At 33.4% G+C, this 12879-nt stretch overlaps 1 protein-coding gene and 1 non-coding gene across 2 annotated transcripts; one reads left to right on the top strand and one right to left on the bottom strand.

Annotated features, from left to right (window-relative positions):
- The first annotated feature begins 2872 nt into the window (after window positions 1-2872).
- Window positions 2873-2977, top strand: LOC143398673 (U6 spliceosomal RNA). Its single transcript, XR_013091283.1, has one exon. It is a non-coding gene; the product is annotated as a U6 spliceosomal RNA (small nuclear RNA).
- A 6172-nt stretch (window positions 2978-9149) lies between these two features.
- Window positions 9150-10085, bottom strand: LOC143396963 (olfactory receptor 6C76-like). Its single transcript, XM_076852967.1, has one exon. It carries the CDS (start codon window positions 10083-10085, stop codon window positions 9150-9152), a length of 936 nt encoding a protein of 311 aa, XP_076709082.1.
- Window positions 10086-12879: the final 2794 nt, after the last annotated feature.

Below are 12879 nucleotides of genomic sequence, written 5' to 3'. Positions count from 1 at the left end.
CATTTTTGGTGCTCTTATTCTGCATAAAGATCATCACTAGACACATTCAATAAGAAGTAGCAAAACAGCGGTCCCTCAAAAGTAAAGCTCATATTGAAATGTGTTAGTGAGGGAAAGGATTAATCTATGTCCAATTACTTTAAAACCTCAGTTTTGATAATTCTCTCTCATGTTTTTGGTTACTTAGTTAATATACAGAATGGAGTTTTTTAAATAAATAGTAATAAAATGAGTAATAATTACAACTGCTTGGCTTTATTGTGCTTGAAGAAAATGAAACAAGTCATCAAAAGAAGTAACAACTTTGAAAAGTTAATGACCATAAAACATAAGTTCAATGTCTTATTGGGAAACATTGTTTAGCTGCAAGTCAACAATTTTAAAAATGATTCTTGATCTACAGTTACAGAAAAAAAAACATCAAATAAAAATGCTATATTTTGGGGAAATTCAGTGAAATCCTTCTTCTCTTGCCATTATGTTAAATTGACCCTATTAGCTCTTCTTTGACTAAAGTTGACTTAAGTTGACAAACTTTTCTTGGGCAAAATCACCTCATAAGGGCCGTCTCATATATCATGGAAGCCAGACTGAAATATACCTTCCCAGGGTCAGGAATTTGTTGGAAAAGCCTTTAGAATACCATAGGCTTTTACTTGTGGCAGTTGTGTGAGCTTCATGAAAGCAGCAGTTGAAGACTAAGGCAGAGTTGTAAACAGCCCGACTTACATCGAAGGCGTCCCCTTTCTTTGAGTCAGGTCACAAGACCAGAAGATTTCTACTTACTTTTTCCTTTTTATTTTTTTTTATTTTTTAGGGGGCTGGAACACTACAGATGTTTAAAAAAAAATTCTAAGGAGTCATTCTCTGAATACCGAGATAAAAAAAAAAAAAATAGAGACCACTGTGATTGCACCTGATAATGGAAGGAATCTTATAAAAAATAGTAAAGTTTCTAAATCAATATGACTGCAGTCCTCAACAAACAACAGCAGGAAAACTCGGCAAGGAAAAAGGATTTAATTCCCAGAATAACCAAATTAAAATATTAAAAATGTCCAGTTTAAAAAAAAACATTAACGGCTTACCAAAAAATTAAAAAAGTATGGCCTAGTCAATGAATGGGGTTTGGAAATGGGGAAGACACAAGAAAAATTTTCAAGAAAAGATCCTCAGAACATGCAGACAATGGACATATTCCACAGGTACTTCATATCCAATGTATTCAAAGAGCTGAATGTAACTGTGGACAAATAAAGGAAGCAGTAAAATGAAAAATAAATAAATGAAAATAAATAAATAATGTATTTAACATTTCCTCCTTTGGTGTCCTGGGATCAAAGACTGGAATGGCCTGAAATCAAAGTTGGCTGAAATGGCTCTCAACTTCCCTGCTCACCAATAAAAGGTAGGATAGAATGGGAAGTATGAACTATTACAAACAAAAAATAAATAAATAAATAAATGAAAAATATCAACAAAGTGACAGATTACAACAGCAAATCAAACAGAAATTTCAACCTGCAAAGTACAGAGCTAACAAAAATCTTGCAAAGGACTTCAAGAGCAGCTTTTAGTGCCCATGAGAAAGGGAAAATCTTGAATGTAGGTAGGAAAATTGAAATTATGTAGTTAGAGGATACAGAAATAAAAAACAGAGAAAAAGTATTTGAGCCTATAGGACTTGCAGTGTATACATTTTGGGAAAACCAGAAGGATGAAAGAAAAGGGCAAAGAGACTATTTGAAGAAATAACTTGTTAAAATTCCCCAATTTAAGGAAGGACATGGATTTACATATGTAAGAGATTCAATAAACTCCAGTTAGGAAAAACTCAAAAAACTGCAAAGAATAGGTTAAAATCCAATGTCTAGAGCCACCCAATTTCTGGTTCTCAATAGAGCAGTACTTATAAATAAATGTATTTTCTTACAATTTTACTCAGGAAAGGTTTACATTGATTTTCAATTATTTCCAATTTTTGACTTTTAGAACAACCATCTTCAGATAAATTTTGAATAATATTTTATAATTTTGCTTTATTTACCTTCAATATCTACCATTACCCTCTATGTATCTATGTATCTGTATTAATTATATATGATCGTATAAAGTTAACATTTATCCTATAATTTAACATTTACATGTGTTTTAGTCAGCTTTTCACCACTGTGACTAAAATGACCCAACCAGGACAATTGTAGAGGAATAAAATGTTATTTGAGGGCTTGTGGTTTCAGAGGTCTTAGTCCATAGAAGGCCAGTTCCATTCCTCAGAGCTCAAAGTGAGGTAGAATATTATGGTGTAAGAGTGTCACAGAGGGAACCAACTCTCATGGTAATCAGTAAGCAGAGGGAGTGTCTCCACATGCCACATAAAAATATATACCCCAGAACCATGCCCCCAATTAGCCACTTTTTCCTGCCACACCCCACCTGCCTCCAATTATCATTCAATTAAGCATATCACTGATTAATTCAGTGATTAGATTAAGTCTATAGCTCAATCATTTCTCCTCCAAACATTTCATTGTCTCACACATGAGCTTTTGGGGGACACCTCACATCCAAACCATAATAACATGTTTTATCCACATCTCTCATTTTCTCTTTTGCTTTTTTGCTTGAATGTCTTACAAAATGTCTTGTTTCATATCTTTGTGAGTTGTGTGCAATAATTGGAAATTCATAGACAAAATAATGATAGGTTTATAGATTTGTACTAGTATAATGTATAGTGGATTAAATTATCAATAGTCAATTTGCTGTTTTAAGAAAATGTCTGTTAAATTGTGAGGTTGTTATCTATAGGTCAGAAACCATTGAAAATGTTTATTGGGAAGACTATATTATTAAAGAAAGATGGGTGGATGTTCACTTTGGCAGCACGTATATTAAATTTTCAAAAACACAGAGAAGTTTAATATAGCCCTTGTGAAAGGATGGCATATAAATTCATAAAGTGTTCCATACTTTTTTAAGAAATCAAATGCGAGGAAATGATCATTTTTATAAAAACACTAAATATCAATGGTCTCAACTCTCCCATTAAAAGATAGACAGGCAGATTGCATTAAAACTGGCCTCAATCATATATTGTTCATGAGATATATGCCTTATAGTAAAAGACAGCTACAGGTTGAAATTGAAAGGGTAAAAAAAGATATGCCATGAAAAGGAGAATCAAAGTAAGCTAGAGTAACTACTCTCTTGTCCAAAAAATCATGCATCAAGCCAAAATTAATCAGAAGAGTCAAGAAAGGTCACTTTACATTGGTAAAGGGAACTATCCAATGATGGCATATAACAATTTTAAAAACTTATGCCCAAACATAATTACATAAATAAAATACTACTTAAAGACTCAGATATACTCTAATACAATAATACTAGGTGATTTTTTCATATACCTCTCTCTCTAACAGATAGATTATCCAGGCAAAAACTAATGACACTATAGACATTTAAAATGATATAAACAAAATGAATCTAAGAGACTTCTATAGACTATTTTATCCCTCAAAAACTGAATTTACTTTTTTTCTCAGCTGTACATGGAATCTTCTCAAAAATAGAATATATTTAGGGGCACAAATCAAGTCTTATAAAATACAAAAAAGTAGAGATAATTCCTTCTATTCAATATCTAATAATAGGATGAATTTTAAATTGATAAAACAATAAAAAACAAATCATTTTGACATGTCGAGACTGAATAATACCCTTTTGATGAGGAATGGGTCATGTGAGAAATTTAAAAATACCAATTCTAAAACCCATAAACACCAGGAAATCATTAAATCAGAGATCAAATTAATGGAATTTAGAATAAAAAAAAATTCAAAAAACCAATGCAACAAAAAGTTAATTATTTGAAAAGATAAACAAGATCAAATCTTAGTCAAACTAAGCAAAAGAAAGAGAAGATCCCAACCAAAAGCACTAAAGATTTAAAAAAAAAAAAAAAAAGGTATAGACATGGATGAAATCCAGAGGTATAAACAAGTATTTTGAGCTGAGCAAGGTAGCTCATTCTTTTAATCCCAGCAGCTATAGTGGCTGAGGCAGTAGGATTACACATCCAGAGCCAGCCTTAACAATTTATCAAGGGCTTAAGCAACTCTTTGAGACCCTGTTTCTAAATAAAATACAAAAAAGTCTGGGGATGTGGCTCAGTGGTTAAAGGTCCCTAAGTTCAATCCCTGTTCCAAAAAAAAAGAAGAAGAAGGAGGAGGAGAAGAAGGAGAAGGAGGAGAAGGAGGAGAAGAAGAAGGAAGAAGGAGGAGGAGGAGGAGGAGGAGGAGGAGGAGGAGGAGGAGGAGGAGGAAAGAAAGAAAAAGAAACTATTTGAAAACATATTTTCAAATAAATGAGAAAATCTAGAAGATATAGACAAATTTCTAGATACTATGGCCTACCCAAATTAAAACAAGAGAATACAGAAAACCTAAACAGACCAGTATCAAGGAATAATATTAAAGCAGTAATAAAAAGACTTTCAACAAAGAAAAGCCTTGGATAAGATGAATTCTCAGCTGGGTTTTACCAGATCTTAAAGAAGAAATAAATGCTAATATATTCAAATTATTTTGTGAAACACAAAGAAGGAACACTCCCAAATTCATTCATAAAGTTAGTATCACTCTGATACCAAATTGAGATAAAGACACATTAAGAGAAAAAATTACAGAAAAATATCACTGATTAATGTAGACCCTGGAGTCCTTAGTAAAATATCAGCAGTTCACATTTAAAAATACATTAAGAAGACTGTAGACGATGTTCTAGTTGGCTTCATCCAAGAGATGCAAGTTTGGAGATATATTATAGTTACTGATATATATATCAGTAACTATAATTCATAACAGAAATAGAAATAAAAATGAAAGCCACATGATCATCTAAATAGATACATAAAAATATTTTGACACAACTTAGCATTGGTTTCCATTAGGGGTTGTGACTCAGAGGTAGAATGCCTGCCTAGCATGCATGAGGCACTAGGTTTGACCACATAAAAATAAAATGAAGGTATTGTGTCCACCTACAACTAAAAAATAAATGTTTAAAAAAACACTGAAAAAAGTTTGGATAGAAGATACTTACCTCATCATCATAAAGCACATGTATGACAATCCTAAAACAAACATCATAAAGAATGAGGAAAATCTGAAAGCATTTCCTCTAAAATCAAGAAGAGCATGAAGGTGTCCAGTCTCACCAAACCTATAAACATAGTTCTAGAAATTTTGGCCAGAGCAATCATTTAAGAAAAGGAAATTAAAGGGATACAAATAGGAAAAAAAACATCAAATTATCTTTATTTGCAAATGATATGATCCTATACACATACAGAAAATTCACCAGGTTTCTTCTAGGGCTGATAAAGTAGCAGCAAAGTAGCAGGACACAAGATCAGAATCCAAAAGTCAATAGCTTTCCTATATTTCACTAATCCACTAATGAATCTGCTGAGAAACAAATCAGGAAAACAATTCCATTCACAACACCCTAAACAAACAAACAAACAAAAACAAATACCCAAACAAAAAATACTGAAAATAAATCTAACCAAAGAAGCAAAAGACCTGTGCAATGACTGTGGATCACTGAAGAAAGAAATTGAAGAGGGCATTAGAAGATGGAAAAGCCTCCACTGTTCTTGGATAGGCAGAATTAATGTTGTCAAAATGGGCCATAGTACCAAAAGTAATACAGAGATCTAATGCAATTCCATGAAAATACCAATGACATTTTTCATGGAACTTGAAAAACACAGTTTTAAAATTCATAAGGAAGAATAAGTGACCTTGAAGAGCCAAAGTAATCCTGACCAGTAAGAATAAGGCTGGTGGCATCACAGTACGGAGTCTCAATTCTACTGAAGAGCAATGGTACCAAAAACTGCATGGCACTGACATCAAAACAGACATGAAGACCAATGGAGTAAAATAGAAACACAGAGACAATACTACACAGATACAGAGAAGCACCAAAAGCATACATTGGAGGAAAAACAAACTTTTAAAGAAATGGTGCTGGGAAAACTGGATATCTGTATCAGAAGAATAAAACCCGATCCCGCTCTCTCACCTGGCTTAAAAGTCAACTCAAAATGGACTAAAGATATACAATATAGAGGAAGAACTTTGCAAGTCTTAGAATAAAATGTATGGTTAACATGCCAACATATACATACAGACACTGACTTCCTTAATAAGATCCCTAAGCTCAATAAATAAAATCAACAATTAATAAGTGGGATGAAATCAAATTTTAAATCTTCTGCACCGAAAAGGAAACAATTAAGAGTGTGAAAGGGTAGCCTATAGAATGGGGGAGAATCAATGACAGCTATTCTTCTGACAAAGGATTAATATCCAAAATATATAAAGAAAAAAAACTTAACACAGAACAAATACCTACTCAGTAAATGCACAAATAAACTCAACAGACATTTCTAAAAAGAAAAAAATGCAAATGGACAACAAATACATGAAGAAATGTTCAACATCATTAGCATCATGCAAATCAAAAGTACACTGAGATTTAATCTCACTCTGGGTAGAATGGCAAGATTCAATAACATAAATAATAATAAATGCTAAGGAGAATGTAGACAATAAGGTACACTTATACACAGTTTGTGGCACTGCAAATTAATTCAGACTCTTTGGAAAGCAGTATGGAGATTCCTCAGAAGACCAGAAATAGACTCATCATATGACCTAGCTGTTCCAATCCTTGACATTTACCCAAAATACCTAAAATAAGCATATTTTAGTGATAATTGCATTACAATGTTTATAGCAGCACAGTTCATAATCATCAAGTGGTGGAAACAGCCCAGGTATCTTCCAACAGATAAATGGATAAAGAAAATGTGATGTGTATACACTGGGGTTTTACTCAGACATAGAGAATTCTGGAGTTATGTCATTTTCTGATAAATGGACAGAATTGAAATCATGCTATTATGTTAAATAAGCCAGACTCAAAGTCAAAAGTGTTATGATTTCTTTCATATGTGAGTGGAAGAGAGAAAAAGAGGATAAGAAAAGTGGTGGGGGTGAGAACAGTTGAATAGAGAAAGTGAATTGAGAAGAAGGCAGGAGGGGTGGGGAAGAGGAGAAACTGTGTAATGAAACTGACCAAATTGTGCTGAGTACATGTATGAATATATCACAATGAATTCCAGTTTTATGAATTACTATTTTTCACCAATTAAAAAGCAAAGACACTTGGAAGCACGTGCCTCTAATCCCATCAAATGGGGAGGCTGATGCAGGAGGAGCACAAGTTCAAAGTTAGCCTCAACAATTTAGAGAGAGCCTAAGCAATTTAGACCTTGTCTCAAAATAAAGAATAAAAAGGGCTGAGAATGTAGCTTATTGATAAAGTCCTCCTGGGTTCAATAATCCGTATGAAAACAAAAATAAAACCAATGTAACAACAATAAAAAAATAAAAATAGAAAAAAGACCACTAGAGTAAAAAAAGGTAGTCAATAGTAGGTACTAAAGTCAAGCAATGAAAAAAATTATGTTACATGCGTTTATGAATATGTTATTCTGAACTCCACTATCATATACAAACATAATGTACTAATAAAACAAAAAAATAAAAATAAAGCTATATAATGGAAAAATATAAAGACAGGTGGGAAATTGTAACAATGTGCATAATGAAAATACTAGAGGTGTATGGCAAATGCAATTGTAATGAATACCCTAACATAGACTTTTTGTCCTTAATTTGGAAAAAGGAAATAATGCCACCATGTCAAGATTTTAAAAATCTTGAGATGAAGTTATTAAATAATGCCATGAATTTTAAAATTAATTATACAATGTAATTAAATTATATTTAAAATTAATTAAATAAGACATTGCTTCTCAGACTTAATGTCGATAAATCTATAGGAAAAAGTGGATTAAATATAATTTAATTTGACTTTGTCAAACTGATGTTGAACTGCAACATTTTCTCCTCATAGATTGGTATTCGATAAAAACATTCTGTGAAAATGAATTGGGTGTATAAAATTTGCAATGAAGATGAAGGTATGTTTTATTATTATTATTTATAAGTTGCATTTGTAAAATTTATGTCTGAACATTTTTTTATTAGAAACTAGTTGTTAAACAATTACCAGAACACTATTTTCCTCTTTCCAAATGCATTGAAGGAGCTAGACTTTACTGTTACAGAAGTGTAGATATTTTAAATAATCTTAACCCCCCACACACTCCTAAGTCTCCAAAGACACCCCTATCTTTTAAAAGAGTAAAACCATACAGAACTTGGAAAATAATTCAGTATATGATGATTGAACCAGATATTTTGAGAACAAGGTGAGAGAAAGGGCACATTTGATATATATAAACTGCCAAAAAAAAAAAATAGACAAATAAGGCATTGGATCCAATGAAACTAAAGGCAAGACAGGATCTTTCCAAAGAAGTCTAAGATGAAGTCAAGGCTCAATGTTAGCAAATTAAAAGGAAAAATGAGTGAAGAACCAATCATCATAAAAGTTTGTTAATGTTGAGATAGCAGGAGTCTTCCAGAAATACCAAGATAATCCTTTGATAATCTTGAAATGAAACTCAGAAAACATGAAGCAACATGCATTATAACAATGAAAGATGGAATGCATCATGAAGATATAACACCTGTATATTGATACACTAGGAACGATATTTATGATGCAAAAACAATAGAAGACAAAAGGAGAAATATAAAAGTGCACAAAGACACTACCTCACCAAAAAAAAATTGCTTATTTAAATACTTAACGCACTTGGAAAAATAATTTTCAAGGTTGCTTGAAATAACATTTATTTTGCTTTGGCATGGTACTCTCAAAGAAAGTTCTTCAAGGACACTTAAATCAGAATTATAGAACTAATACTAAATATCATTGTTCTCTTATTCTTATTTTTGTGACATTAACACATGCTGAGGATTTTCAGCACACATAAATGTAAAATGGTAGCTGTGGCAATGAAGATCAAAATGAGAAACCTGATGAACAAAACATTCTGGAAAAAGAAGTTGATTTTGGAAGACAATGGACAAATGGAAGAATACTAGTACTGCATTAGATATCAGGTTCTATTTATACTCAGGCAACACATTTCTTTATCATTAAAATTTACTTGACCAGCATTTTTTGAGAAAGTTCTTAAAAGATTGTTTTACCTGCTGGTTCCTTAAGGAGTAAATAAAAGGATTTAACATGGGGGCAACAGAGGTATTGAGCATGGCTATGCCCTTGGTCAAGGCTTCCCCTTCTTTGGCTGAAGTTTTGACATACATGAAAATGCAGCTTCCATAAGAAATGGAGACAACAATCATGTGTGAGGAGCAAGTGGAAAAGGCCTTTTTCCTTTGCTCAGCAGAGGGGATTCTCAGAATTGTCTTAATGATGAACACATAGGACAGAATCACTAATGTTAAGGTAGTAATGAGAGTTAATATTGCCAGGATAAATGCCAAGAGCTCTAGTAAGGACGTGTCTGTGCAAGAGATTAGAAGCATAGGAGAGGAGTCACAGGTGAAGTGGTCAATGATGTTGGAATCACAGAAATCCAGTTGTAGTCCCATGATCACAGGTGGAAAGATGATGAGAAAGCCGGCCAGCCAAGAACCAAGGACAAGCAGGGTGCAGACCCTGCTATTCATTATTGTTGTGTAGTGCAGAGGCTTGCAGATAGCCACATAACGGTCATAGGACATGGCAGTCAAAAGGAAAAATTCTGTTGAGCCAAGCAATATGAAGAAAAACACCTGGGCCATGCAAGAATTGTAGGAAATGGTCTTATCCCCTGTTGTTATGCTGACGAGGTATCTAGGAATAGAAACTGTGGTGAATGAGATTTCTAGGAAAGAGAAATTCCTGAGGAAGAAATACATGGGTGTTTTTAGGTGCAAGTCTACCAGAGTGAGGGTGATAATTGTTAAGTTTCCAGTAATGCTCAGTATGCAGGTGAAAAGTAGAAAGAGAAAAATGAAAATATTGAGCTTTGGGTCATCTGTTAATCCCAGAAGAATGAACTCAGTTGCAGATGTATGATTTTTCATTTCCTATTGTTCCTTTCTTCCAGGTCTAAAGATGAAAATAAAAATCAATTCTTTAATAAGTTTAAGACAGACTTTTCATCACATTATCTGAGTCAGAAAACATAAAAGGCCTGTAAGTAAACAATAAATTAACCATCAGGATATACTAAATTTGGGGACTGGGGTTGTAGCTCAGTGGTAGAACACTGGGTTGGATCATCAGCACCACAGAAAAATAAATAAACAAAGGTACTGTGTTCATCCACCACCAAACAGATATTTGAAAAAAAAAAAGATGTACTAAATTTGGAAAGTATACATAAACTACACCAAAATAATCGATGTCACTTACCTGCAGTGTACATCTCCATCCATTTAATATCAAGTTAGTCTCTTCATAGGTTTAATAAGTGCATCTGCATAAGAAAATTATATTGCCAAATGTGCCCTACTTTCCTTTAAATATCTGACCATGTGTGTGTAAAAACTAAGTAGATAATCTTAAAATATAAAATATTTTTGTTAAAATACTGTTGCAATGAGCACATGTTCTGAATTTCTGAATGTGAAACCTTTTGAAGTGTGTTTCTTAATTTTTCATGATACTCAGTTTCATTCTTACTGGCATGGAGAATTAATAATTTCACACGAATCAGGACAATAAAAAGTATTATTACATAATTCTAAAGAAGCAAACTCAGAATTTTACAATGTATTAAAATTCTTCCTGGGGCTGGGGATGTGGTTCAAGTGGTAGCGCGCTTGCCTGGCATGCGTGCGGCCCGGGTTTGATTCTCAGCACCACAAACAAACAAAGATGTTGTGTCCGCCGATAACTAAAAAAAAATAAATATTAAAAAAATTCTCTCTCTCTCCTCTCTCTCTCTCTCTTTAAAAAAAATTTTTTTCCTTTTTGAATTCAATAATAATTTATCACTGTATAGATAAGTTTCTGAGGGCCAAAGTTAAGTGATGTAGATTAGACAATAATTAGAAAGGAGAAAAAAATAAATGAAGCAAGAAATTTAAAAATGCACTTATTTGAGATAACCTCACATGGTAGCAGTTTAATGCTGAAACCCAAATGCTAGGTTACTTTTCCTTGAGTGACAATGTTGGATGCTCTGCTTTCAGATCTTTATATACACTTCTCAGTCTGTGCCTACCTCTGGTTTTCTTGCATAATGACAAACTTATGTAGCATATTGATGGCATTTGGGCTGATGATGTTTGCTATATATAGTGAACCTGCTTGTAGGAATGCTCCACTAAAAACATATTGCTAGCATCACAGAGGCCCTTATGGGATTGGGACATGGTCTCAAGTATTGGCAGAAGGTCCTATAACCAGACCTGAGCAAAGAATCCAAGAAGTTCTGCTGTTTTTAGTCTGGGAACAAGCTTGTGACCTCTTGAGAAATCTGGTGTTCTGGGCGGTGGCAGAAGCTCTAAGGGCAGTCCCAAGTAATCAATTCATGTTCAGTCTGAAAGTGAGTTCCTCAGGTAGCTTTTCAAAATTGTCGTTGAGTAAAAGTGTTTCTGGTATCGACTTATTATTTAGGAGTAGATGTATGAGTCTGGAAATGGAGATGGCAGGAGAAAAATGGACAGTTTAGAACTGGTTACAGGGAAGGATTTCAGAGCCAGAGATCATACTTTCATGCAATGTAGAAAAGCTACTAGAAAAAAAAAAGAGAGAGAGAGGAGAGAGAGAGAGAGAGAGAGAGAGAGAGAGAGAGAGAGAGAGAGAGAGAGAGAAGGAAGAAAGGAAAGAAGGAAGGAAGGAATATAGGAAGGTATAAGGGGAGAGAGAGAGGAAGAAAAAGGGTAGGTGAGAAAGCAGGAAAGAATATAATGGAATTCTTTAGGTGTTTGGTGGTAATACTTACAGATAAATAGACTACATAAAGGTGTATATTTTATTTGTGAATCAATTGAAACTAATCAAAAGAAGGCTCATTTCATGAATAAAAATCAAGGAGCAATAACAATGGAGAAGAGGTAAGCTATTATGCATATGAAATAAAATTGTTGAGATGATTAATAGTAAAGGAATATCCAAGGTTGTATGATCCAAGACATACCTGGTGTCCCAAAATTTCTTTAAAAAGAACAAAGTCCTGACCCTAGGTGCTAAGAACCCTGAAATACATTTTACTTGGCTCTCAGTAACTATGGTTTAAATAAAGATGGGCTATAATTTTTTATTGCTTTTCTCACCTTCCTTTTAGAAAACTTGGCTTTATAAATATTCTTTTTTAAGTAAACAAGCTAGTCTTATCTGCTTTTTTCCCTCCTGCAAACAGACACAGGGGATTCTTTTTGGAGAGAAGAATTAAACTGTCTCTGGAGAGCATGGTACTGATGACAGCACCCTAAAGAAAAGCTGAGTAATTTTAATTAGGCACTTTTAGAAATTGTGGGTTTTTCCTCAATATGAAATAACAGAAAAATGTACAATTCTAGCCCCATCAAGGAAGAAATGACAGTTTTGTCTTACCTTGGACTTCATATTGTTAATATTATTTTCTTTCAACCTGAAACAAATACTTGCCAAAGTAATAGTTATTTATTTATTATAAATAAGTAAAAGATATTGTGATATAATACCACTTCATGGGAACATGTAAAAAAGCAGGAAATAGAAAGAGGAGAGGCCATAGAATATTGTTAGTTATGATTTCATTGTTCTGTCCAAAACAATTTGAAGATAGGATATTTATTTTGGATGACTGTTTGATAGGTTCAGACCATGGACAGTTGATTCCATTGCAGTGGGTCTGAGCTGAGATGGAGCATCATGGCAGAAAGTGGG

Source organism: Callospermophilus lateralis, chromosome 4 (genome assembly GCF_048772815.1).
Source record: "Callospermophilus lateralis isolate mCalLat2 chromosome 4, mCalLat2.hap1, whole genome shotgun sequence".
Lineage (NCBI taxonomy): Eukaryota > Metazoa > Chordata > Mammalia > Rodentia > Sciuridae > Callospermophilus > Callospermophilus lateralis.
Note: the sequence above shows the minus strand (reverse complement) of the source record. Positions and strands in the feature narration are given on the sequence as shown.

What these genes read in the sequence shown, in the direction of transcription:
- LOC143396963 (XM_076852967.1), bottom strand. Translation starts at nt 10,085, where the DNA reads ATGAAAAATCATACATCTGCAACTGAGTTCATTCTTCTGGGATTAACA.